We start from the raw sequence: 25,987 nt of genomic DNA on the forward strand, positions 1-25,987 counted from the left end.
ACGAAGAGAGGGGAGAGGGGGTTCGGAAGAAGGTGGAGAGGCGGAGCGTGGTCCGAAGGGAGGTGATGGAGAATTGTTGTTTTGGGATAAAAAAGAACCCTTTCAGGGAGACTAGTCGGGACTCGGGAGGAACAGCTTTCTTTTTCTTTTTCGGGATGAGCCTTGCAGCGGACGCAGCAGAGCCTCAGGCAGGATTCCCGGTCCCCACATGACTAAAATCGGGTGTGAGACCCAATCAGACAGCCGGAATGTGATGATTCAGCAATACCTCGGGAAGCCCCAGACGCGAATATCACGGAACTGGCTAGGAGCAAGTTATACTGGCACTGCACCAGACAGCTAGGACGCAGTCAAAAGGGAAAATGTAGAAATTAAAAAAAAAAACCAGAAAAGAATGGCGGAAGCGGAATGAGCAATGGAGTGAATTCAGAAACAGGAATAATGTACATTTTGTACTACTTAGAATAGACGATAGGAAAACTGGTTGCTGCAGACTACAGAGATTTCTCCTCGCTGGGGAACCAACCAAACCAGATTTCTCTGGCCTGTTTAATGGCACAAAACGAAGCCATCCTACTTCTTCAGGGCGGTCTTGATCTTCCAAAGCTTGAACATGCTAGTCATCATGCGGCCCAGAAGCCCATTCCAGGCCCAGCCTCCGACGAGGAGCCAGATCAGCCAGCTTCCATGACCCTCCCAAATGGTGGTCTTACGCCCCTTGGCCCACGGCCACAGCCAGCGCCAGGGAGCTGATCCGTACAGCACCTGATTAACCACACTGCGGGCATACTTGTCGTTCGGCATGGCCTTGTGCTGGCTGTGCACGACGCGCTGCTGGTACTCTTCTTCAACTGGCAAGTACAGTGAATCGGGCTTCAACAGACGTTGAGTGCGAGCGATGCGAGACTGTACGCCACCGGTGATGACCGTGATCACCTTGACACTGGAAGCAGTTAGCTTGGAGAATAGAGATAGAAATTCCCAACATGAACACATCTCTGTGCGGGATTGACTCATACCCATAGGGAGCCAGCTCAACACGCAGGGTATCGCTGAAGGAGTGGAGGGCCGCCTTGGAGGCGTTATACACCGAGCCAAATACATAGGGCATAATCTGTCTAACGTTAGTGCCGTGCTCTTGCTGAACATCCGAATCGATACCATCAAGGTCATGTCAACGTACTCCGGCAATCGATCCGATCTGAATAATGGTTCCCTGGGCCTTGATCAATAGCGGCAGGAATGTCTGGCACATGCTGATGACCGAGAAGAAGTTGGTCTCAAAGGTGAGTCGAGCCTCGTCCAGCTCGACTTCCATGGCAGGCACAGTGTAGTCTAAGAATAGCCATCAGAGATCCGATAAAAAACCCGCGCCACGAACGAAAAGAGAACTAATTCATCGAAGAGTCATACTTCGACCGCTGTGTTGTGATCTCAGGTTAGTCTGTATCTTCATGGAGAGGTACGGGAAAGGAGCTTCTTGGCTGCGACTGTCGACTCACGCATTGTTTACTAGATAATCTAGGCCCTTGTCCCCGAGTCTCTTCTGGACCTCTGCGAAACACGCCTTGACACTTTCCTGGTCATCAACAACCAAGCTCAGAGTCTCAATGCCTACTTCTGCAAGGTCTGCGATGGTCTCCGCCTGTCGTGCAGTCGCAAAAACGCGCAGGCCCTTTTGATTGAACTCCCGAGCGAGAGAATTACCAATCCCACCAGGGGAGCATCTAAACCCGCTCGGTCAGCGGGATCAATCTCACATATTGAAGAGGTCCGTCCTTGAATTATTCGACGGAACGCTACTGTACCCCGTAATCAGCACGGACTTGCGCGCGTCGGTGACTCCTGGCATCGTGGCGTATCTGTCAAAGCTTTGGTTGAGCTTTCAACGGTCCGTTTGATTTTTGATTCTTGAGATTTAAACCAAATATTTATCCTTGGGAAGGACTTCGATGAACGAGAAGCGAAGCGTTCCAGACAAGGTCTCTCGGAAGTGGATTCGCCGGGGTGTATGTTAGCTCATTCAAAGAAAGCTTGCCAGCTTCCCCATGCACGTCCAGCCACGTACCTCGGCACTCGATCACGCCGATGTGAGCTTCATTGCAGAACCCTAAACCCTATGACTACTTTGGGGCCCGTCACGGCCAACCTCTTCTTTACTCCAGTTTTCGTTATCAGGTGTGTTCCTCGTATGAAAATGAACTATGCCAGAAGGGGCCTCAACTTGATGACCGTACACAGAGGGGATTCCCGTTGATTGATGTCCCTTCGCGAGTGGATGGATCAGGGACAAGGCTGAAGCCTGCCAAGTTTTTTTCCGCATTGCGGGTACAGGGTCCATGTGGTCACGTAACCCCCGACCAGGCCTCGAGCTGCAGCGTGTTGGGTCCGGACGTGCTTGGTGGTTGCCACTCGACTTGCAACGCTGGTATATCCTCAGAGAGTGGATTGATGGTTGATCATGGAAGCACCGCCTTTGAACTTTGAGCACAATGGCGAATGGTGTTTCTGCACACCCCGTTGTTGGCACCTGGGTTTGGATGTCCTGGACCGATCTCTATCTCTCTCTCTCTCTCTCTCTCTCTCTCTCTATAATGGTTAGGCCCTCCATGATGACATCCAATTATGAACCCTGCTCACCTGCGGTGCCCAGATCGATGATCACAGCCATGAGGCCCGGCCCGCATGCCGTGGGGAGGGTGGCTTGCAGGATGATCCTGGTGTCTTTACGGAGTCTCGCGAGGTGGACATTCCCATAATATTATTGCATATAGTCTCCATATGCACTGATCCAGGTGCAGCCATGCACAATGCACCCAAGGATGCACGATAGAGGATACAATTAAAGCGATTGTGTTCGGAGAAATTCCCCGCAATAGAATCACCCAGACGGTGATGAAGTCGGTATGTGCTGTACTTCGAGCCATGATAAGAGATTGCTCACTTGACTGCATCATACAGACGGAGGATAAGTAGTGCATGAATACGTGAATACGATCGTGTCTGGATTGGCTGGTGTCGTGATCGGATCCCCGCCGTATTTTCCATCTCGTTTTGAGTCCTCAAAGTACCGATCAAGGACTCCTATCCAATGGACTATTGAGACACACCCCGACCGTGCGAGGATGCAGGATGCCTTGGTCTGGTCTGTTGTCCTGTCGTTGTCTGTGTTGGTTCTGTCCATACGGAGTAAATCGGGGTGATAAGAAAAGACCACGGTTGTGCGTGGCTTTTGGATGGGAAACCGTGGTCTTCTCACCCAGAGCTTGAATCGACACTACGTTATCCAAAATAGGTATAGCGTGTTTACAATTATATCTATTCATCCGACATGATGGCCCCGGCTCGTGCATCATGTTGGAATATAGAAGGACTCTGAATCTTCGTTTAGAAACCATCTATTACTCTACTCATTTCTTGTTCTTTGACAATCAACGGTTCAGTCAAGCTTTCGACGGAGTTCTATCCCGCAAAATGCCTAAGAAAAGTCAGGCCAAGTGGCCCAAAACCGACTGGAGCATATTCGTTCAGCAACCAGATACGCAGGGCAATCCAGCTCATGCCGATTCTACAAAGGAATACCTGAAACATTTTGAGCGAAAATTTAAAAGGTGGAGCGCTCTGTCCAATTTACTTTCCAATTCACTTATAATACAGGTTTACGCAACAACTGGAGCCGCCAGACGTTCAATACCGACCCAAGAATATCACTCTGCGGGTCATTGAAGGCTTCCTTCGATGGTACCTCGACGAGCACAATGTGGAGTACCAGTCAGGCTTCCTTGTTCTCGCGAGATACTTGAGAATGTACTGATGTGGAGAAATGTACCGCGAATTCCCTTACGATATTCGTGGAAGGATGACAATGGTACGTATCCCATACTATGTCCTAAAAGCCGGCGAATACTTACGTACTGAAGCTGGCCTGCACAACACTTACCGACGAGTACGAGCTTGAATTAAGGAGTAGGGCGCAACTATCAATCAATATCGACGATCTCTTGTTCTCGACTTATCACCTCCTAGCTGTGTGTGATGTGGCGTTTCCCGCATTCCGATGCTAATGCCAACTGAGCACATTGCGGAAAATGATGACTTCGACATCGGCGCGGCCCGGAACACTGGCCGAGTAATCTGGGTACATGAGGAGTAATGATACTTTGAAATGGAAGGATATTGAGTTGTACATGGTGAAACATCCTGAAGATGCCAAGAGCCAGGTCCTCCTGATGATAGTCACCCACAGACTCAACAAAGGCAAGAGGAACAAAGGCGTACTGCACGGGGAAACATTCCAGATTATGTGTGCACCGTTCTAAATCAGATCAGGCCTGTTTTCACCTATACCGAACGAAACGACAACCTGGACCTTTGCATTATCCAAGACATTTTTGAGTACGCCTTTCTTGACAATGCGTTCGCCAGCGAACACATCAAATGTCCTCGATATATCTGGGAACTCAATAAGGTACCAGACCCCTACCCATTTCACAGCAAGTGTCAAAGAGATCTCCGTTTTTAGAAGGGCTATGAAAAGCGAGGAGGAAATCTGGATTACAAACCCGCTACGCGCCTTGACCTATAGCCAAGCTCTAGAATATGAGAGGTCCACAAGCGCTTCAGCTAGGTTTCCAAAGAGAGGAACTCTTTACAAATACCGCAAAGGGGCTACTGCTAAGTTAAGTACGGAGGGCTTCCACTCAGCTTCTGCCTAATGATATACGCTAACTTCTTTCCCATAGGGCACCTAGATAAACATTCGCGAAACATCATCACGGGTCACAAAAAAGGCGGTACTTTTGCGTACTATATTTCTGTCAGAGATGACACTTAGTCTGCCTTTATGGAAACCCCAGCCAGAGACGCTTTACTCAAGCTTGCTTGCAATTCAAGTCTCACCAGGGATGCTTCTGCACCGCAGGGTCTCACAGAACCCCAGAAGAAGTGTCTTGAGGCGGATCAGGCGCTCGTCAAATTGAAGCTTGCCTATCAAGCGCTTCGAAATGACCTCATTGCGGAATTTCATCAACTGAATAAAGAAACCAGTGATGATGCTAAGCGCTTTGATGAATATCGTACCCTTCAAAAATTAATTAGGGCTAGGCGGAAGAAAATTCACGACGACGCAAAAGGGAAAATGTGAGACGAGTTCTTCGGGAATATCGGCAATCATATCATTGATCAGAACCACCGAGACAATCCGGTGAGATTTGAACCAGACACGTCGCACATACAGCTGGAAAGGAAAGCCCTCGCGGATCTTGAATTTAAGAACCGAGATGTGGACACAGTTGATGACGCAGAGTTGGTCGAAGACCGCATTCGATCAGTAGAGCTGCGACTTGAAATTCACAGACTCAATGTACCGAAACCATTGAGAAAGCGAGTCAAATTTGAGGCCAACTCCACGGAAAGGGCTGACCTTTTACCGTTTCCGATGAAAAGTTCCTCTGGCCTCGAATGTACGGTGTGCCTGGGGAGCACAGATATTCACCCCACAGCAAAACAATTTGAATATGCCCGAAAGGACACGATACAGAAGCATTTCAGGACCCATAAGCTTCCGCAGATATTTCCAAAGGGCCGTCGGTGTGATATCCCTGGTTGCGCGGGAATTCTATTTGCACTTCCCCCTACAAGCTGCACCAAGCGAAGTGCCACAATATCCTCCTTTAGGGAAGATTGGACCAACCTTGATGGGTTATCAAGAACGAGTCCGGGCACCGGTGATGTAGCCAGGATTGTTGTGAGTGAGCTATTTTGCATTAAATTGATCTTGAATCTGATTTCCCTTTCATCCTGCGTGGTACAAATTCGAGCTTGCAACCTTTCACCAAGATTGTTTCCAAGCAACGAATGATTCCCTACACAAGAATACGTGTAGCCCGAAAGAGCGGAAGGGGGGGAAACGAATGGTCCATTGCTAGCTACCGAGGGGCTCGAGGCTAAAAGGGGGCCCTAACGCAAGAGGATGTTGGGGGCGACGTTCGGCCCGCACTGGCACATCAACACAATGACCTGAGGGTACGAAAGAAGTTCTCTCTTCCATGCAGACCTGAGACTCCCTCACCGACTACTCACTAGTGTCCAGGATACGTCGTGTTGGAGTAGTCTTTGGCACACCTTCTTCGTGGAGTGAAGACACGGCATAATTCTCAACTGAACCCTTCTGCAACCAGAATCGCCGCCAGGTCAAGATGTCTTCGATATTTCGCTTCTGGACCTGTTGTATCGCGGAATGTTCTGCTGCTGCTGCAATCGACATTGGTGTTTGCGAACGTTGTCATCAACATTTTTGTGCCGACCACGCTGTATCCCCAATGCATGGGTGCGAGGTACGCTAAACTTGTGACCAGCCAGAATATGTTCTAACTGCCCTAGATTGTTCCTCTGGACGATGATTCATGGAACTCTGCGCGAGTGCAAGAACTGAAAGACCTCCGAGCGAGGGTCAATGACAGGAATCTCCTGCGTCGAGCCTCGCAGCATAATGGAGGCCTCCCATGTGAGCTGGACCCTTCAGATCACCTTGGGGAGGACCGTATGGGTGGTATGCATGTCCATCTGCGAATAATCTTTTCAAATGGCACAACTTGGCTTGCACGCTTACTCCGACACAATTACACTTCGTTTCCGGACGACTTCAGCAACCGCTGCTTAGAGTGTGAATGTGCGACATTGACATGGCTTGAGAGTATAGATGTCCCTGCGCCCCGCCTTCATGACTATGGTCTACGCAATGACCCGAACAATGAGGTTGGCGTTGCATATATGCTTGTCGACGAACTCCCTGGAACCCCTTTTCTAACTTTGAAGCCATCGGAAGAGCAGTCACGCAAAGTGTACGAGAGGTATGCAGATATCCTAAGTGTGATCCACAAGCATCCTTTTCAGCAGATCAGCGCTTTATCCTTTCAATTGGATGGGAGTCTCAGCGTCGGACCCATTGTGGGCGATCGAACAGGGACATTTTCGCAGATGGGCCCTTTTGACTCAGCGCGGGAATACTATACGACATGGGCCGAGAAGTATCATGACCTCATCTGTGACAGGCAGCTATTCGCCCCATACTCTGTCAATGCCTACCTCATCTTCAGATACCTCAAGGAACTGGCAGAACGAGGCAGGTGGAATGCATTCGAATCTACTCTTGACAATGGTCCGTTCTTCTTGAAACACATGGATGACAAGGGTGATCACATCCTGGTGGATGAGGAGTATAACATTACCGGTATCATCGATTGGACGTTCGCCAGGGTGGTACCTAGCCTTGAAGCATTTGGTCCCTCTCTCTTGACCGCAGAGATGGGCGACATCTACAAAGGCAAACTTGGGCAATTCCAAGGTGACAAGCTCCTGCTTGAGTCTTTTAAAACCACGAGTCCATCTTTAACACGCTTTGCCGACGGCCCTGACCTTGTTCGTCGCTTTTCCTTTGGCCTTGGAATGGGCATGAACATTTCATGGAGCGAGGCGCATGACATGTTCAAAGGCATTCTTTCCACCGCCACTGGTATTAATTTGAACATGGACTGGGAAGCATGGCGTCGGAATCGCCTTTCCCAATGGATCGATGATGCTCGGTTGCAAGACCTTCTGGACAAGACCGGAGAGTGCCAGGGTGACAGTACGGCGGTGAAAGAAGTTGGAAATACACAGCCTTCTCGATGGACAACATGTTCGATGCGCGACTGTGATAGACCCGGTGTCCGTCAACGGAGCTGTGCAAAATGCCACAGACATCTCTGTGCCAAGCACCAGTCGAAAGAATACCACAAATGTCCATCATCATCCGAGGTAAGAGTTCTCTCTGTGCACAAGTCCGAATTGATACTCATATATGAATCGAGCTGGATGATGAAGCCTGGGAAGAGTCAATTGACGACGAAATATCGGAGTTGCTGTGCCATATCAACACATACGAGCTTGCCAGGATTGGGAGTCAACTCCACAATGGACTCACGTGCAAGTTCGAAGTCGGCGGTAAAGCCATGATGGGCTGGGCCAACTACCACGGATGGCTCGTCTTTGAAAATGGCGAGAGATGGATTGTCCGAGTCCCTCAAACAGGCTTCAGTGATTTTCCACTTGAGCTAGAGGAATATCTCGTGGCAAGTGAATATGCAACACTCAGGTTCCTTGAGCAGACGAAGATCCCATCTCCGAAACGGTATGCCTACGGACTCGCATCTGATCCATCGAACCGTGTTAGTGTGAGTTACATCCTGATGCAAGCCATGCCCGGGAGCCCTTTTTATGCGTCCCACGCGTCAGACGCACAGAAACAGAGAGTTTTTGAACAGCTCGCCGACATCATGATCGAGATTCGTAAATATCCGGTGCAGCTAGCAGGTTCATTCGTCATGCAGGACGGACATACGAAGCTGTCTTCCATAGCAAGCAACCGCTTCGCCGTGCTCGACACCTACGGCCCTTTCGAGACGTCCTTGGACTACACCAACAGCATCACAGAGCAATATCTTGATCTAACCTCCGACGGACAAATTCACCACACGTATCCGCTGGAAGCATTCCTCTTCTATCGATTTCTCCATGACAATGCCACCAAAATAGCGGCCTCAGACATTGCCGGAAAATTCTTCCTGAAACACGTCGACGACAAGGGTGACCACCTCCTCGTCGACGAGGACTTCAACATTACCGGTATCATTGATTGGCAGTTTGCCCGCACAGTGCCTGCAGCAGAGGCTTTTGGCCCATCCTACGTGACTGCGGAGCTTGAAGCACTCTATTCCGAGAACACGGGCGTAACCGACGATGATCTATTTCTTGCCAATGCTCTGAGAGATCGAGGTTCTGATGAGCTGGCCTCGCGCAGCTGATAACGAGATTATGCGACGATTCCATCATGGCCTTGCCAGTGGCTTAACCAAGCAGGAGGCGCGTCGTATGTTGAAGGGTATGGTGGAAGCCCTTCAGGAGCGGCGAGTGGAGGATATTGACGCCTGGATTGCTGAGCAATGGGAACAAAGCTGCAGTGATTCTCGTTGGAAGAAGGTTTCGGAGTTAGTTGCTGAACAGACCAGGGGCCAGATAGATTGATGATGTCAACAATCGACGTGAGAGTCTTCTAAAGAGATCTCGTTTGACATTCAAGGTGTTCAGGGTGATCACTCGAAAGGGCTGAAGGGTATGGTGGCAAGGACCATTCCCACCACGAATTGAAAAAGTGGGTGGGCCCCGACATACAACAGCAGGGATTCGCTGGTGGTTTACTAACCTGTCGGCGTGTGATTTAAGTACGGCGGAGCGGACGGAAAGCCCTGATTTGGCCATACGGCAGTGTCTTGTGCACTTGGCAATAAAAATTGAGGACGCTTTAATTTCCCCCCTTAAATATTGCCTGGAATGAAGTGCGGACTCACTGGATTCGGGACTGTTAGGACCTAGTCATCCTTGTAGCTTTTTGTCCCTGGAGTGCGTCACCCGGACCCGTCAATACCCGCCGGGTACCTCTTCCAGCCCACGTCATTTGTCGTGACAATCTAAGGTTCTGACTGTTTGGACCTGGCACCAGCATCTTCTCTTTCTCACCAAATGGATCGACTGACTCGGTTGTGGTAGTCCTGGACAAGGTATCATGTACATACTGCATATGACACAGTTCATATTGGCCATTCTACCAGGTCTGCTGCACAGAGGGGGTTTGTTGTCCCGCCCAAGGCCTGTGAGCTGAAATAAATTGCCCAGCGCCATGCCGAATGCCGAGCGGTCCTTCCCCACATGGCGTCGGGATCCCTGTGGTCTCCATCGCTAGCGACTCGTGATGCGTTACGCTCGTGGTTGGTGCCCGCTGAAACGCATCTTTTGCTGGGACGTCATTTAGACTTTCCAGGCGGATGCACACCCGATGGGCGTCGACCTTGAAGTCCAATGGAGGGCCTCTTCCTCTGGGAGCATCTTGCCCGCCAACGGTGGTCACACAGACCCGACTTTCCTTGGGTCCCACAGGAACTTGATGCGCAGATTGATCACTTTGGATTGCGTCTTGTGCTCTGATTCTCTTGGTGGATCCATAGGATCCTCCAGACTTGGAACTGGCCCGATTCTCTCGGGTGCATCTTTGCAGACTCGGAGGCAAATTGAAGTATTGCAGATACCTCTCTCTCTCTCTCTCTCTCTTCCTCCGCCCCCCACTTCTCTTTTTCTTTCTCGTTCTCTCTTTTGGTCCCTCTCTGTCTCTCCCTCCCTCTTTTGGTCCCTCTCTGTCTCTCCCTCCCTCTTTGTGTGTCAAGTATTGAGGTGTATCTTGGCTTGATTGTCATTCCGCTTCAGCCCTATCACGGCGAGCCTCCCTCTGAGGATCATGTCTTCTGAATCGACACTGGAAGTGCCCCGATATTTGCGAAGTCCGGGTGAGGAAGGGTTTCGTACCCCCACGATTGAAGATGCTGTCCGAGTCCTCGAGGAGGCCAGAGCCAACCAGCTCCCCGGCGCAGATCGTGGTCTGAGTGGGATCCATTCGTCGGCCCTGGAGGCGGCCCTCCAGAAGGCGACCTCGCGAGGGACTGATCACACTCATAAGCTGGACGAGTATAAGCGGGACAGTGGGGACTCGGATGAGATGGGTGAGCAATATCATGGAGGTGGAGGACTCGCACGAAGAAACACAGACGCCTCAGCCAAGAAGTTGAGCTGGAAAAAGCGCATTCGACACATCACGTGGGCTTACTTCACCTTGACGATGGCCACGGGAGGCATGGCGAACGTCCTCTACACAGGTCAGAGAGCTTGCCCGGGGAAGCAAATGGACCAGCCGACAGGAGAGGCAATCCACACGCCGACTCAGACTAACTGGTGTCATTGAACAGTGCCCTATCGCTTCCCCGGCTTGGATATGATTGGAACCGTCATCTTCCTCATCAACATTGGCTTCTTTGTCATTATTTGTGCCATGATGTCGATCCGGTTCTACTGTTACCCGTATACCTTCAAAACGTCCTTTCTTCACCCGACCGAGTCGCTATTTGTTCCAGCATGTCTCGTCTCATTTGGGACTATTCTGATCAACATCTCCCAATACGGTCCTTCTCATGCTGGTCAATGGCTGTCCGAAGCCGTGGGCATCTTGTTCTGGTTTGATGCCGTCCTGGCCGTGCTTTTCTCTGCGGGCATCTATACCCTCATGTAGGTTTTCCAACAGAACCTCCGCCATCCTGTCCTCGGAAATCCAGGAGTCCACCTCTGTGAGCAATACTAAGCGAGCCTACCCACAGCTGGTCCACTCAAACCTTCACCATCGCCCAGATGACCCCCATCTGGATCTTCCCCGCCTATCCCATGCTCATCATCGGTCCTCATGCCGGCATCCTCAGTGCCAAGCTGGCACCGGACCGCGCTCTGAATATCATCATCGGTGGGGCAACCATTCAAGGAGTGGGATTTCTCATGTCCATGATGGTCTATTCTGCCTTTATCTATCGCCTGATGACCCAGAAATTGCCCCGGGAAAATGTGCGACCAGGCATGTTTGTCTCCGTCGGACCCAGCGGCTTTACCGTTGCGGGGATCGTCAACATGGCCTCCTCTGCAAAGCGATGCTTTCCATCAGATTTCATGGGCAACGGCTCACTCGCCGCAGATGTGATCAAGGTGGTCGTGGACTTTGCAGCCTTGTGGCTCTGGGGGTAAGTCTCCCTCCCCTCCCCTCCCCCTTCCCCTTGGGTATCTTCCCCCCGGCTCACTTTGTTAGATTGGCAATCTTCTTCTTCATTGTGGCCAGTGCTGCCCACTGGTCCGCTATTGGACCTGGCCGCCTCGACTTTTCCATGACGTGGTTCTCCTTCATTTTCCCCAACACCGCCCTGATCACAGCCACCTTTGCCATTGGCAAAGCATTTTCATCCAAGGCCATCAACATTGTGGGCATTGTGATGGTCTTTCCTTTAATTCTCATGTATTTCTTTGTGTGCTTTATGATGGTCCGGGCCTTCTTTACTCATCAGATCTTGTGGCCACAGAAGGGTGAAGATCGAGATGAAGGTGGATTTGAAATCCACCGGGTGAAACCGGATGCAGAGCTCATGGAAGAGAAGAGGGATCACATTAATAATGGGGTGAGTGTATGAGCCTGCAAATAAATGAAGAGGATGGACCGGGCACTTTTATGACGTTTTTTTTTTTCTTTCTTTCTTTCTTTCAATCTCAAAGTGGTGGTGGCGAAAGATTCCATTTGTTACATGGATACACACTTGAGAGCCCTTGACTGAGGAGTGTTTATTTCCCCCTCACCCCCATCGTTATCATGATACCCGCACTGAAGCTGAACATTGACGAATAATGTACCTACGATGTGATGTGGATGTTGGCACTGGAGTGAATTCCAAAGTTGTCTCTCTTGAAGAGGTCAAAGATATCTTAATTATAGCCAAGAAGCCACCTGCTTTTTCATTGGCGTGTCTAGAATCATAATTAAGCAACCATGGGAGAGCGTTCAGCCTAGGTTGCATACAAGACAGACAAAGAGAAAGAAAACAAAGAGGGAATATAATGATTACCAAGTAAAGAAACATAGCGAGACGGTGGAAGGAAAAGAACTATAAACGAGAGAAAACACCGATTAATATCACTAGAAGCTCAAGTAGGCTCTACCTAAATCCAGTGCATTGCAAAAAAAAGATAGTAAACTAAAATCAGCACTCGAGTCAACTCAAAAGATGCTGCACTACTTGAATATGGTATGTGCCTCGAATCGACTAAACAGAATTACTTCAACTCGACTCGATTCGACTAAATAAAACCAAAGAGTCACTAAACGCCTGCCAACCCTTTAAGCGAAACTTGACTCTCAAGTCAATCTTTCCAAGACGAAGCTTCCTAACCACCTCGTCTCTATTTGGCAAATCAAACCCACCCAGTGTCATCTTCGCTCTTGCGGGATTTCTCATCCAAGTAGAAACCCGCAAATCCCACCAAAAGAGGCCCACGACAGAATCTCCTCAGTCCGGCCAGACATCAAAACACAACACCGAAGGTTCCCCCCCACAAAGCCTCACACTATCCTCCTTGAAGCCACGCCTCCCGGGCCCAAAAAAAGAGGAAAAAAAAAGAAAACATCACATTCACCGAGACAGCATCCTCTCAACCCCCTCCGCCGTATTTCTCACCAGCATCTGATGAGCCTGCCATCGGGCCCAGGTCTCCCGATTCATGACCCCCAGCCATGCCTCGACCTGCCCCTCTCGCTCTTTCTGATTTTCCCGCTCAACATGCAATCGAGCATTCACCAGGGAATGGACCGTAAAGTCCGGGTGTAGCATGTGCAAGTTGCCCGTGAAAAAGGCATCCTGCACCATCTCCAGCTCCCACCCCCGGCGGTCTCGACGCCACGTTCGAGCCTGGAGAGTGAAGGTGGCGAATCGAAGAGCGAGAGCCGAGTCCCACGTGTCGAGGAGATCCAACAGAATGCGAAGACGTTGGACGTGGTCATTTGCCGTTCGGTGGAGGTCGACGTTGAGCGAGTCGAGCACTGTTTCGGAGTCGGTGACCAGGTCGTAGAATGGCGAGGTGGGCTTTGGACGGAGGAGGACATTTTGACCGGGGAATGGAGGTGGAGGATCGACGACCAGGTTGAAGGAAGAGCGAGAGGTTGATTCAGAGAGTGGTCCAGGTTGGAGCTCCGGCGTTGGGCCAAAGGTCTCCATCACCGGGCCTGTCTGACGCCAGCTGGATGGGTCGAAATGGGCCTTGACTTTGCCCACTAGTCGAGTTGGCACCGGGACCGGATCCAAAGTAGGCATCTGCATTCGAAAGGGCAGAAGATCCACGGGCTCGGCTCCGGGGAAGACGTCGGTCGCGAAGATGTTCATCTGGCAGTCTCGGGGGAGAAGTCTGATACTGCCATCGGAGACGAACGGGCGACGAGGCTGCTGATCTCGAGCAGTGAGGATTCTGCTCAGTTGTGGATTATTGGACACGTAGCGTTCCAAGCTCGTCGCGTATTGACTCAGCTTCTTGGTGAAGTCCCAGTGGTTTCTACTGGGAGAAGGGGAAGCTGGGGGTCTGTTCCAGGAGGGATTAGTCCCGGGAGCCATGGTGAGAGACAAGGTTTGCTGATGGATAGGACTAGTCTTGGTCAGTCAAATACAAGTGAGAGTGAAAATACAAGTGAGAGATGCTCAGTTGGGAAATCTGAAATGAGTGTTGGAAGAACTGATGGTGGGGAGATGGAAAATGATAAATCAGCGTGCTAGCATCAAGTAGGAGAAGGAGAGAGAAAGTCAGACCCAGAGTGAGCCTGGTAGAGCGTTTTGATAGAACATAAAATGAGAGATGACGGTACTGACTGATGTGATAAGTCCCAGTTGTCATGTCATACAAAGTGAGAGATATTGATATGAAAGCTTGAGAAGAGTATCTATATGACATGCAATGAAGAATGCGATGGACTTACCAGCCTGGAGTGCAAGAGGAGATATGGAATACGAAGCCTGCCTGACGAGGCTCAAAAGATCAGTAAGAGAGAGAATGCTGCTGATGGATATGGATGAATCCTGGAGTCAAATAAAGTGGGAAGCGAGGATGTCAAAGAAGAAGATTGAGAAAAGTATATCAAGTATTTGTATCAGAGAAAGAAAAAAAAGGATAGATTTTTCGATTCCGAGTAAAGAAAGAACGTAGTATTCGGAGTGAGTGTTCTATGACTGGAACGATCAGAGATGGCACGGCTGATTGATATGACGAGTTGTGGAACCAAGTAAAGTTGAAGAGAGAGAGGCTGAGATTAACGTAATGAGAAGAGATAGTTGTGTATCAGAGAGTACTTACCAGTATTGAGTTTGAAGAGAGAGGATATGGAAACCTTAGTGAGAAGGATGAGATATAAGTAATGAAATATGGTGCTTTTGAATGATGCGAGAAGATCTCAGTGGTCGAGTGGAGTGAGAATGAGAGATATCCAGATGAAAATATGAAATAGATATTCGAGAAAAAAATGATGTTGGAGAATGGGAGATCAACTTGCCACTTTTAAATAAGAGAAAGAACGTCCAAAGGCCCCAAGTAAGTCTATCAGGGTTTCAAAACAAGGACACAAAGTAAAGGTAGTTGGCCAAAATTATACGAAGATGAAGCCCTAAGATGTGTATTTCAGAAACCTGAATATAAGCTCGTAGACCCGCCACTTCTCTTGTATATAGCTCATGCTGCTACACAGGTCGTAGTGGTGGATGCTTGTATTTGGATGCTGAATCTGAAAATGGTGAATGTTGACCTGATCCTGAATAGGGGTCGTCATCCTATTAAGACTTTCGGTTTTCATAAAGAGCCGAGACGAAAAGTGAGGTAGCAAAACGCTTTCCTGTCGCTTTCCGAGGTAATAGCTGATAAAAGAATTCTTAATTGGACCTCACCTCCCTCTTATTCAAATCTTACCTCACTTTTATATAGCTCTCACTTATACCGTACTTTCACCTCACTCTCACTTTACACTAAGATGAAGAGGGGTAACTACTTGAAGATCTAGTATTTTATACGACGACCAAATGACCGAAATCAAGTGATCCGAGAAAAAGTTATACGTTTCAATTAGATCCCTAGTCAAGAGTGTCGTTTCTACATAGTCCATATTTCAATTACCCAATTTTCAAAGCAAATATCCTCTTACAGCAGCACCTACCAGCGAGGGAGACATAAATTCAAAAACACGAGATCGAACTTGTCATTCTTCTATCCAAAACATCTAAGAATCCCTTACAAAAGTCGTATACTTACTCAAGCATTCGCAAAACACAACGACGAGATCTCTGCAGCTCATCTCTCTCCATCTCTCCCTACTCTTCTGACTAACCTTCCCCAGTCAACGCAAGCCAAGATCTTCACTTTCCATCTTCTTCCCCAACCTCGACTGAACAAAGTCAGTCGCCCTCCAGAGATAGTCAGGCTCGCTAGCTAACATTCATCCCACCGACGGTGAATACGGGCAGCTTGGACAACGACTTCAGCCCCGGCGGTGTTTTACACAACCCCCTCATTATCGACGGCCATCAATTATGCTGAACCGGAGGGAATCGGTCTTGGTCTTTACAAGACCTAGACTTTCGTCACTCAAAGGTCTCCTCCACTGGGAATCAACAGCTGAGCACTGGTCAATCATAATCGACTACTGAACCAAATAATCCCGTCTCCCAAATCCAACAGAGATGGCCTCTCGACTTGAGAAAGCGACGTCATTCAAGAACGAAAAGAGACGATAGGCAGACGAGCTCTTCGTCGCGCCCCCCCGGGGGGGTTCGAAACCCAAGTGGCAATCACTAGCATCAAGGGGATTCTGGCACTGTCACGATCTCTTAAGATGGTCTTATATCTTGATACAAAGCTTTGCGCGAATCGGTAGTGTTTGGAAGCCTCCTCACTCCTCCTTGATTGTTCTCAACCGGATCCTGGCTTGGCAGGTTTACTCTGTTCCTGTAGAATTCTAGTCTAATACCTAGGTTGACGAATAATACCAAGTCTCGGTGGGCGATATGTAATATAGCAGCATTACTATCTACCAACAATGCCAATGCAATCACCTGCTTTGAAAATCATCTTGTCTTCCGAAGAGCTTTGCGTTGCAATTATCTAGCCATGGGTAGGAAGGTTAAAGAGAGAAGAAGGGGAGAAGGTGTCTGGTACGTGTTGCAATGTAGCAATTGAAGTGGCTTGCTAGAGGTTGGTTGCTACATACCTAAGTATGCCATTCCTGGACGTCACTTCCAATTTTAATCAAGACAGCAAATTGGATGGATTATATACCTAAATATTTATCGTACTGGTAATCGACCAGCCCTGTCCATCGTAATTTGCATCCGTATATATTGAGATTGAATGGATTGTCACTAGAGGTACTAGGGTATCAGATAGTCCGGGTAGCACCAGAATCAACGCCGAGTCTACATAAGGAGCCCTGAATCGGGAATTTGTGAAACCAAGACATTTTTAGATAATGGGTATTCCAACAAACAACAACCTAATTCCAAATATAGCCTCACCAAACTGGAATGTATCCAACCTCGATACACCACCTTGAATCAACAACAAAAAAAACCTTATTCCAAAAACACCAAAACAACCATCACTCAAAACACCAAAGGGGGTATATGACATGTACTCACACACACACACACACACAAGCTAGGGGAGAAAACCCTCCAGAGGGGAAGAAAACAATCGAAAGGCCGAATGCTTCATGATCAAGTGTATTCCAAATCAATTGAAAATGTGACCAAGGGACGTTCTGTCCATGTCTGTCGCCGTGCGCAGGTTGACTGGAATAAGCAGACTCGATGAATTAATCTGCCCGATGAGTCTGGTTTGATTGTCCGCCAGGAACAAACCGTGAATCTTGCGGAGTAGCAAAAGGAATATGCCCACTCGACGTCAGCACCGGGAGACCTTTTTTAGTTGTTCCAGCCTCGGTGACGGGAGATGTGAAAGTATGAGATCCTGGGCGGGGGAACTCTGCGGTTTGAGGAAGAGGGGGTGTGAAAGGTGGGGACATATGAGATCGAGGTTGAGCTTGCATGGCAACATTATCGTGGGACATTGGGTCAGGTTGATCGGGTGGCGCAGGGGAATGAAGTGGCGTTTCTGACGGCTGAAAAGGCATAGAGATGGACGTCGTGTAAGACTCGAGAGGTACTGATGACGAAGACGCAGAGGGCGACTCCGAACGTTCCTCTTTTTTCACATCGAGAGAGGCGGAGGGCGCAGAAGTTTCAGCTGCTGCAGGCGTGGCTGCAGTGACCTGCGACTTGGCCAAAGACCGTCGCCCAGTTGCTTTCCCACCAGGTGTCCTACTCCCACCACTCCTCCGCGGAGATCGTGTCGAGGGCCTGGAAGGCTTTGCAGTACTCGGTCGACGCTCCTCGGCAATCTTCTTCTCCCGTTCGGCGTGTTCTTCGGGAGACGGCACGACCAGCTTGATGCGCCGAAGACCAGCGGAGAGGTTTTCCAGGTCATCGGCCGCACCGGTTGATCCCGGCTGGTTCTGATCCGCCAGCTTGGACGGTCGATAAGCCGATGGTACCTTGGGTACCGGAGGAGGTTTTCGAGGACTCGCCGTGCGTTTAGAAGTATTTGCTCCTCGAGTACCCCCCGTGGTCTTGCGTCCCCCAGCAACCTTGGCGGGTGGCGCGGAAGCAGAGGTGTCTGGTGTAGCAGCAGCAGCAGCAGTCTGACTTTCGGAATTGACCACCAGTTCAGCCATGCTCAGAGGTTCCACCGATACCTCGGCGGTAGAGGTGCTCTTCCGACGACTGACTTGCACGGTGGGAGAAGCCTCGGTGGCGGCATCGGGCAGGCCGTTGCCATCAATCGTGGTGCGGCGATTCTTTCGGAGCGTTTGTTGTCGCGGTGTTGCCGGCCGCGACAAGAATGGAGGGGACCTTGTTTTTCGTACGCGCAGCTGTCGCTTTTCGTCGACGGGCAGAAGGGCGGAGGCACCGGGTGCAACATCCATGCCTTCCAAAGCGAGCTGACGATCACGACGCTGTCGAGACGCTTCGGCATTGAGTTCGTCAGGTCGGCAACTCACCGTTTGCCGGCTTTCCTCAGGAATCAGAACCTTGGCAAGCTCTTGCGCGGCAGTCGTCCAGTCCACTTCCGGGATGGGGAACACAGTCGGATACCCCCCGGCATAAGAGCCAAATGACCTTCGGTCACGGGCGATGGGATGGACCTTGGCATCAAATGATTTGGTGGACGACAGAAAGGTGGGTATTGCTTTCTCCCGCTTGACCTGAGGCGGAGTCAGGCCCTCAAGTTCGGAGAGATATTCGGAAGACCACCACTGGCGCTGGTATTCCAGATCTGCAGGAATGGTCCCCTCCGTTGGGGCGTGCGCCTCTCCGAGTCCAGCAATATGACTGAGAACGCCGCTGGTGAGCGCACGGTCACTGTAGCCACCTTCCAGCACACTGATCACACGTCCGTCCACTCCGAGGCCTTCTTCTTGCGACATACGCACGACATCCGCGGTGAAGCGAGCATAAAACTCGGTGGGGACGTTGACCTTGTGTCGCTGCATGCCGGTGCCCTCCCACTCGCTCGCGTCGAAGCCGGCGGAGATGAAAATGGCGGCTTTGGGGGTTGGCCCCGTCGCAGCAGAAAGTCGCCGGGTGTGCGCCCGTAGGAAGGTTCGCGCTTTTTCAATCAAGACCGTGTATTTGGTCCGATAGAGTTCCCAGAATTGCGCTTCCGTCTCCCACGTCTCCAAGTGGACATTCCACACCGACTGACCATGCGCATTGTCAATGCAGACACTCGCATTGCGTACCTTTTCCGGGTCACCGCCTTCACATGGATAGGAATTGATATCATGAAGACTGTAGTATCCGATCGCGGTCTTTTTGTACGCTGGCGCATTTCGTGCGGCCATCGACGCCTGGTAGTTGTGATTCCACACAATCTCTTGCGAGCCGTCGCCGTGATGGAGATCGAAATCCAGAATCGCGGCGTGGGTCAGTCCATGATGCATGGCGGCATACGAGATTCCTACCAGAACATTATTGATCCAGCAGAAACCCGAGGGAAAATCGGACGAGCAGTGGTGACCGGGTGGACGGATGCAGACAAAAGCACGCGTGGTCGAGCTGTGATCAAAGACCGCATCGACTCCGTCGCAGACTCCCCCCAGGGCCCCTTGAAAGGCCTCTAGGGATTCATTGCACAGGTAGAGATCGCCCGAGTGGAGTTCTTGCGCTGCAGGAGTGTTCTCGCGACCCTCGCTGCGCGGACGCACGAGTTCCTTTCCACTCAACGCCAAGCGGGATTCTGCCTTGTCGCACATGCCTTTGAGATCGGCCATCCACTGCTGACCGTGCACATGGGTCACCGCACCATCATGCAGCGGTAGCGAGCGCGAGGTCTTGCGGATCTGAAAGGGTGGTGGGGGGAGCAAGTGTAGTTCAAGATCGGGCCGTGGCGCAAACTGCTCCCCCCGGTATCGTCGACCCATGCGGACGTACGCCGCGGATATACCCAGGACACAGGCCTTGATGCGCTCGGGTCTCTCCACAATGGATGCGAGCAGGGACTTGGAGGCCCGGGGCCGTGAGAATCGATGTCCGTAACAGGCATCGTGAATGATCACCGCGGTCTTGGACTTGAGGTCGACAATCTGGTGCAGGTCCACCTCTTTTCGGAAGTGTTCCGCGGCGACGGAGGCTGCGGTGGGTGGTTGTGGTTGCGGTTCCAGGGAAAGGCGCGGGGCCATGGCGGGTGATCCGATGGGCGGAGACCCGTTCAAATTGGCAGAGGAGCGTCGTGACGAGCCTGAACCAGGCACCGGAGAGGAGCACTCAGTGGATCGGAGGGAGGCCGTCGACTGGCGCTTTTGCAAGGCAGGGATGGATTTGCGCCGCTCGCCGTGGGGAGAGCTCGAGCTGGGAGCACGTCGGGGGGTGGCGTGTGTGCCGTTGCTCATGGGCACAATGGGTTGAGAGACTGATCGCAAGGAGGCTGTGGATGTGCGCTTTTGAAGCCTGGGGGGAGGCTTGCTGCGCTCGTCCCGCTGAGCAGTTGGAGGAGACTGGGAGGCGCGTCGTGGTGTGGGCGCGCGATCCACGGCGAGAGCGACGGGAGGGCTGGGGCGTGAAGCATGGTCAAGCGGAAGTGCGATGGATGAGGGCGGAGATGGTGGAACAGCAGCGGGGGATGCCAGTGACAAATGATTCAAAGAGTCGGTCAGATCTGAGTGGGAAGAGGGATCTGCCGATGTGCTGCTCTGGGCGTGATCGATCATAAACGCAGCAGGCGGATCACCCCGAGGGGATCTGGAGGGGTCCATGATGCAATAGGAGCATCTAGCGGGGGAGGGATCACGGAGCTTCTAGAGGCTGACAGTGGGAGAGAATGTGTTGGTGGTGTGTTTCTGAGTGCCAATCTGTCAAATGAGAAATGAAGACTGAAAAGAGGAGGAACCTGGAAAGATGAAAATGATGTCCGTTCTTTGAAGAGGAGGAGCACAATACTCTGTTGGATGGTGGCCTCCTTCTTTTTCCTTACTGGGCGGCGCCTCCTTTGGACGGGCAAGGGGCTCAAGTCGATCGTCAGGGCCCATACCACAGACTCCTACAAAGACATTCTTTTTAAAAGGAGAGTCTTGCTTGTTTGATTCTTTCGACTCGTTGATTTCTGTTCTTTCTCTTGATCACTTGCAGGTCTCTTACTATACTTAGCATTCTCCTCATCTCTGTGCTACCATATCGTTTACATTGTTACACGATCATGTCCGGACCCCCTCCTGAAGCCCCCTTGGAGCTTATTCAGACAGACCCACATCCACACCTGCAAGTCCAAGTACTCGCTCACGAGAAGTATAGCAGCACAACGATACAAACAAGTAGTCAACCCAAAACAGTATCCTGTGAAAAAGCTCTAGTATATTTTTGTCTATGAGTCTTTCAAGTCAACTTCTCTCTATCTGACCATCTGAGAACCAAAAGCACACCCGGTGTATATAGTCAACGCCGAGCCTCAGAAAAAAAAAAGACACACCCCTCCCACTGTCCAACTCCACGATCCTTTTTTCCCTTTTCATAAACGCCATAAAGAAGAAACACACCAAAGCGAGCAACTCCTCTTGAGGTGCATTAAAAGATTCTCCCCCAAAAAAGAAAGACTGTGCCGCCCCCAGGAATCATAAAACCATGGACCCATACCAATCTCATTTCTCATTTTGCTCCCCCTTCTCGTCTCATCGTGACCACAGCCCTCTCCATTGATACCACTGGTACAATCGACGACCCAGTGAGGCTTTCTCTTCCAATGACTCCTGTGACTGCCGTCGTATTCTTCTCTCCTCCTTTCGGATCTCCTTTTGGGTCTTGAATCCCCGGGTGGCGTGGGAATGGCAGAAGCAGTGCATGTGGACCGTCTCGATGCTCACTCCACGGCAGTTGTTAAGGCGAAGACCGGTACAGGCAGTATATCCGGCATCCTCTTCACAATGACACCAGGCATACAGGGTGTAGTATTGGCGGCACATGGTGACGATGATCAAATCAACTCAGTGTCAAAGAAGAACTTGGAAACTGGTGCAGGTAAGATGGTCGAGATCGGAGCCGGCAGATGGGACTGTCTGTGGAATACTTGAGAATGAGGCTCAAGAGAGGCAACCAGTGTCGAGAGCCGAGATTCGTCAGGGATTTTGTTTTTTGTTGAAAGGATGTCGGGTGACGGTGATATTTCTGTTTGGCGATGGAAACGACCGTATGTGTAGTACGTCAAGAAGAGAGGACGATGGTATCAAACTCAGAGCGGGCTGCCCCTGGTCTTTTCTATGAGCCAAGAAGCGCAATTTGCAAAAGTTGCAAGATGCTTATCGTCCCTCCACAACCGACAGTTCAAGCACTTGGTACTCGATGCTTACGAGGCAAGGCCTCCAAATGACCGAGTCGAAGGAGAATGGTAATTGAAAAAGATCAGACCAGCTGACGGTACTGCAGACTCAGAGGAAGCGACTGACAGCGACAGGCAGGGAAGCACCCAAATGCCACCAAGATTAAAGGCAACGTGGGCTAGGTACTGGAATACCGTCGAGCTCGATCACGAACAAGCGCGCCAGGAGCAGAGAAGTGCAATTAAGAATAAAAGGGCTTCTGCGCGCCGGGGAGGGTTGCCGCGGATCATGAGCTAAAAGTAGTCCATGCATCCAAAACCCAAAGCCGAAGAGAATAATGGATCTTTGACCGATCCACGGTCAAAGAGATCATCTGACGTCAAAGAAGAAAATCGGGAACACAGTGGGGGATGGATAAGAAGAAAGTGGCAGCTTGAAGATTTTAAAAAAGTAAAAAAAAAAAAAAAAAAAAAAAAAAAAAAAAGAATGTTTCGGTCAGAATGAAGCGCGTTCTATGGGAGGAGGGGCATAGTATGAAGTAGCCAAACACTATTCGGATGGCTTAAGAGGTTTGCTCCAAACGTTGGAAGTAGTGTGCATCACGACTGCCTGATTTGATCGTGCATGGGTCTGTCGAGGAATCAGCAACAGCTTACTGGACTGTTTGACGCCGGGAGCCTAGACCAGGTAGCTGCCTGGTGTGCATCATGCAGGTGCTCCAGACCCATAGCTCAAGGCTGGGTCGGATCTGTTTTCCGTTTGTCTAAAGGGCTTACAAAGGGAGAAGTATAGTGCATACAACTGTAATATCGGTGACTTCTTGTTACATCTAGTAAGTGCTGAGCCACGGAAATCCAAGTCCTTCTCAACCACGTAGTAACCAGTCAACCACTAAACCAGGGTGGCCAGTGATGGTAATGCGCCAGCACGTCCCTGTGTCTAAGCTACCTTGAAATTATAGCTGCCTTTTGCTACCTCTTTGAAAATTTGAATTACCCCTCTCAAGTTACAAAATGGGCCAGATCATGCTGAAAATAGATCCAATGACCCCTCTTCTTCCTTTTCTTTTTAATGCTCGGTAGTTTGGTAGTTCCACATTGGCACCTTTCCTAAAATACCAAATGTTACAAAAAAGCACCAGTGACCGCCATTCACAGTTCCGAGGCCCCATCGTGGGCTTGGCCGGCGCCTCGTAAGTACTAGTAGCGCGCTACATGGATGCTGCAGATTGAGCGATGGACGAATCCCCATTCAGAGTGACCATAGGCGTTGAAGTAAGGCGACAAGCATGGATGATGCCTCTCCTTTCCCCCTCCTGCATAATAACTTCATCCAAAATCAGGTCTTCCATGGTATCTGGTAGTACGAGAGATGGGGGGAGAAGGTACAAACACATAACCACTGAATATAGTAATTAGACACGGGCGCCTGAGATATTTGACATGGTATAGATCGATCGCTCTAGAAATTCCTGGGTAGCACTCATCTGAAGAGTGAGCTCCGAGAATCCTTGGGACTAACCTTAGGGTGGCACTGAGCCATCTGCCAGGTACTATGTCCAACTTGGGATTCTCTAGTGGTCTCTTCGGAATCAAAAACGGCGACGGCTGAATTCAACGAAGAGTCTAGGGAGCCCGTGGCACTGAATATTCATGGTTTCGTCCTGCAGTCCCGTCAGTACTTCGACTCCACTTACTGCTTACTTTAGTACTCAGTAGTAATGAAACCAATGTCAGGCGCACTAAATGGGAGGCCTGAGTCTTTGAACTTTTTGACGAATCGCTAGCCCACCTTGAAAAGGATTACCATCTAGTAATAGGTGTACTGTGGAGTGCTAGTACTACATGCTCCATTGTCGAGTACTAGAGTACCTCTGTTGGTACTACTATGTACCTCGTATACATCGAACCTGACGTGATGAAGAGCTGTCTAAGTTTCAGTGGATCCCGCTGTCAGGGCTGCCGCCAGAAGCCGAAGTGGATGCTCGGGAGGGTGTCAGTTGGCGCCGGTCACTCGTTGCAACAAAATCATCCAAGCGCAGGAGATATGGGAGCTCTTGATTGGCTAAATCATGTCCGTGGGCGCTCCGTTGCCCTGGTTAGATGGAAATGAGGTCACACTGCTACTTGACCACTTTGACAGAAACATCTCTTTGGTTGCATGCACCGGAGTCGAGAACGATTGGAATCCCGGGTAGACCTGAACGAGACCGCCCTGTTCCAGATCTTTCGTCGGTGCTGGTCGCCGCAAACGGCCCGAAGAAGGCGGACGAAAAAAGCTCGCCAAGCTATCGACGGGAGCAAAGAAAGACAGCTCGAGAATGGAGGATGAGCCCAGTTCGGTGGCTGTGAACGAGTCCATTTGTGGCACAGCTCTCCCACAGAGAAATCATGTGACGATGGAGCAGGCCAGACAGCTCCATTGGCCGTAGAGTGTACTGCCTGAGGCACTCTTCCGGCTGGACCATCCGGCGATGAGCTTGGAGATCGCTCTGTTAATCTGCTGAGCATCCTGACGATTTGTTTCTTGCCGAGCTCCACGTTCTCCAATGTAGAGCATTCTCCCGATTTGGCACCTTCACACACACTCCCGATATTCCCGTAACCCCCTCCTTTCCAACCTCTTACATCAAACGAATATCTATTCATCAACAAGCCAACGAGAACCGCCCGTCTCTTCTCTACCCTCCGGTCATTGCCATGACCACTCCATCCACCACCTCCGAGATATCCAACATGGCCGTAGCCGCCACCCCCGCGCGCACCTCAACTCTCCTCACCAACCTTTCCGCCGTGACGTCGCGCATCGCCGCCGCCGTCTCCAATTCTCCCACTCCATCCAAGCCCGTCCGTCTCGTCGCGGTCTCCAAGCTCAAGCCCGCTGCCGACGTTCTCGCTCTACACCACTCCCCCGTCGCCCACGCTCACTTCGGCGAGAACTACCTGCAAGAACTTCTCGAGAAATCCCGCCTTCTCCCACCAACCATCAAATGGCATTTCATCGGCGGTCTCCAATCAAATAAGTGCGTCACCCTCGCCCGCGACGTTCGCGGCCTATGGGCCGTCGAAAGCGTCGACTCGGAAAAGAAAGCCACCCTTCTCGACAAAGGGCGCGGTGAGCGCAACCCGGACGCCGAGGAGCGTGAAGCCGAAGCCCAAGCTGCCAAAGAGCCTGGATCCGAATCACGACTGCGCGTCTACGTCCAAGTCAACACCTCCGGCGAAGAGAACAAGGCGGGTGTGGAACCGGCACAAGCGCCCGCGCTGGCCAAGCACATCCGGGAAAAAATGCCCGCGGTTAAAATTGCAGGGAGTCATGACGATCGGAGCGATTGCCAGATCCCGGGCGACGACGCCTGAGACGGAGAATGAGGATTTTGTGTGTTTGCGCGAGACGCGGGATCGCATCGTTTCCGAGCTGGGTTTGACGGGGCCGGACGCCGAGTTGGAGTTGAGTATGGGGATGAGTTCGGACTTTGAGGGAGCGATTGCGTTGGGGAGTGATCAGGTGCGGGTGGGAACGACCATCTTTGGTGATCGGCCACCAAAGTCGGAGGCCAGGGTTGTTTGAAGGTGCAAATCTGAATGAGGTGGACATATTTTGGTTGTATAAATCGAGTCAAAGTGGTTGGTGCATACCGCAGCG

At 50.8% G+C, this 25,987-nt stretch overlaps 11 protein-coding genes across 11 annotated transcripts; 6 read left to right on the forward strand and 5 right to left on the reverse strand.

Annotated features, from left to right (window-relative positions):
* Positions 1-573: 573 nt before the first annotated feature.
* On the reverse strand, positions 574-1,852 carry POX_b02190 (Short-chain dehydrogenase ptmH; the record flags this gene model as incomplete). The annotated part of the gene is made up of 6 exons (XM_050111104.1): positions 574-943; positions 1,020-1,114; positions 1,184-1,335; positions 1,414-1,421; positions 1,503-1,727; positions 1,809-1,852. 6 exons carry the CDS (start codon positions 1,850-1,852, stop codon positions 574-576), a joined length of 894 nt encoding a protein of 297 aa, XP_049971450.1.
* A 1,971-nt stretch (positions 1,853-3,823) lies between these two features.
* POX_b02191 (uncharacterized protein) lies at positions 3,824-4,522 on the forward strand (the record flags this gene model as incomplete). Its single annotated transcript, XM_050111105.1, has 3 exons — positions 3,824-3,868; positions 3,921-4,028; positions 4,325-4,522. 3 exons carry the CDS (start codon positions 3,824-3,826, stop codon positions 4,520-4,522), a joined length of 351 nt encoding a protein of 116 aa, XP_049971451.1.
* Positions 4,523-4,843: 321 nt separating this feature from the next.
* Positions 4,844-5,143, forward strand: POX_b02192 (uncharacterized protein; the record flags this gene model as incomplete). The annotated part of the gene is made up of 1 exon (XM_050111106.1): positions 4,844-5,143. One exon carries the CDS (start codon positions 4,844-4,846, stop codon positions 5,141-5,143), a length of 300 nt encoding a protein of 99 aa, XP_049971452.1.
* A 930-nt stretch (positions 5,144-6,073) lies between these two features.
* POX_b02193 (uncharacterized protein) lies at positions 6,074-6,265 on the reverse strand (the record flags this gene model as incomplete). The annotated part of the gene is made up of 1 exon (XM_050111107.1): positions 6,074-6,265. The coding sequence occupies one exon, from the start codon at positions 6,263-6,265 to the stop codon at positions 6,074-6,076; it is 192 nt and encodes a 63-aa protein (XP_049971453.1).
* On the forward strand, positions 6,198-8,843 carry POX_b02194 (uncharacterized protein; the record flags this gene model as incomplete). Its single annotated transcript, XM_050111108.1, has 3 exons — positions 6,198-6,335; positions 6,382-7,797; positions 7,851-8,843. 3 exons carry the CDS (start codon positions 6,198-6,200, stop codon positions 8,841-8,843), a joined length of 2,547 nt encoding a protein of 848 aa, XP_049971454.1.
* Positions 8,844-10,327: 1,484 nt separating this feature from the next.
* Positions 10,328-12,089, forward strand: POX_b02195 (uncharacterized protein; the record flags this gene model as incomplete). Its single annotated transcript, XM_050111109.1, has 4 exons — positions 10,328-10,742; positions 10,833-11,148; positions 11,238-11,648; positions 11,714-12,089. 4 exons carry the CDS (start codon positions 10,328-10,330, stop codon positions 12,087-12,089), a joined length of 1,518 nt encoding a protein of 505 aa, XP_049971455.1.
* A 993-nt stretch (positions 12,090-13,082) lies between these two features.
* On the reverse strand, positions 13,083-14,054 carry POX_b02196 (uncharacterized protein; the record flags this gene model as incomplete). Its single annotated transcript, XM_050111110.1, has 1 exon — positions 13,083-14,054. The coding sequence occupies one exon, from the start codon at positions 14,052-14,054 to the stop codon at positions 13,083-13,085; it is 972 nt and encodes a 323-aa protein (XP_049971456.1).
* A 3,236-nt stretch (positions 14,055-17,290) lies between these two features.
* On the reverse strand, positions 17,291-20,788 carry POX_b02197 (uncharacterized protein; the record flags this gene model as incomplete). The annotated part of the gene is made up of 1 exon (XM_050111111.1): positions 17,291-20,788. The coding sequence occupies one exon, from the start codon at positions 20,786-20,788 to the stop codon at positions 17,291-17,293; it is 3,498 nt and encodes a 1,165-aa protein (XP_049971457.1).
* A 1,062-nt stretch (positions 20,789-21,850) lies between these two features.
* On the forward strand, positions 21,851-22,222 carry POX_b02198 (uncharacterized protein; the record flags this gene model as incomplete). Its single annotated transcript, XM_050111112.1, has 2 exons — positions 21,851-22,079; positions 22,146-22,222. The coding sequence occupies 2 exons, from the start codon at positions 21,851-21,853 to the stop codon at positions 22,220-22,222; spliced, it is 306 nt and encodes a 101-aa protein (XP_049971458.1).
* A 2,184-nt stretch (positions 22,223-24,406) lies between these two features.
* On the reverse strand, positions 24,407-24,703 carry POX_b02199 (uncharacterized protein; the record flags this gene model as incomplete). Its single annotated transcript, XM_050111113.1, has 1 exon — positions 24,407-24,703. One exon carries the CDS (start codon positions 24,701-24,703, stop codon positions 24,407-24,409), a length of 297 nt encoding a protein of 98 aa, XP_049971459.1.
* Positions 24,704-25,077: 374 nt separating this feature from the next.
* On the forward strand, positions 25,078-25,701 carry POX_b02200 (Pyridoxal phosphate homeostasis protein; the record flags this gene model as incomplete). Its single annotated transcript, XM_050111114.1, has 1 exon — positions 25,078-25,701. The coding sequence occupies one exon, from the start codon at positions 25,078-25,080 to the stop codon at positions 25,699-25,701; it is 624 nt and encodes a 207-aa protein (XP_049971460.1).
* Between the last annotated feature and the right edge of the window lie 286 nt (positions 25,702-25,987).

This window comes from Penicillium oxalicum, chromosome II (genome assembly GCF_001723175.1).
Source record: "Penicillium oxalicum strain HP7-1 chromosome II, whole genome shotgun sequence".
NCBI classification, from domain to species: Eukaryota; Fungi; Ascomycota; class Eurotiomycetes; order Eurotiales; family Aspergillaceae; genus Penicillium; species Penicillium oxalicum.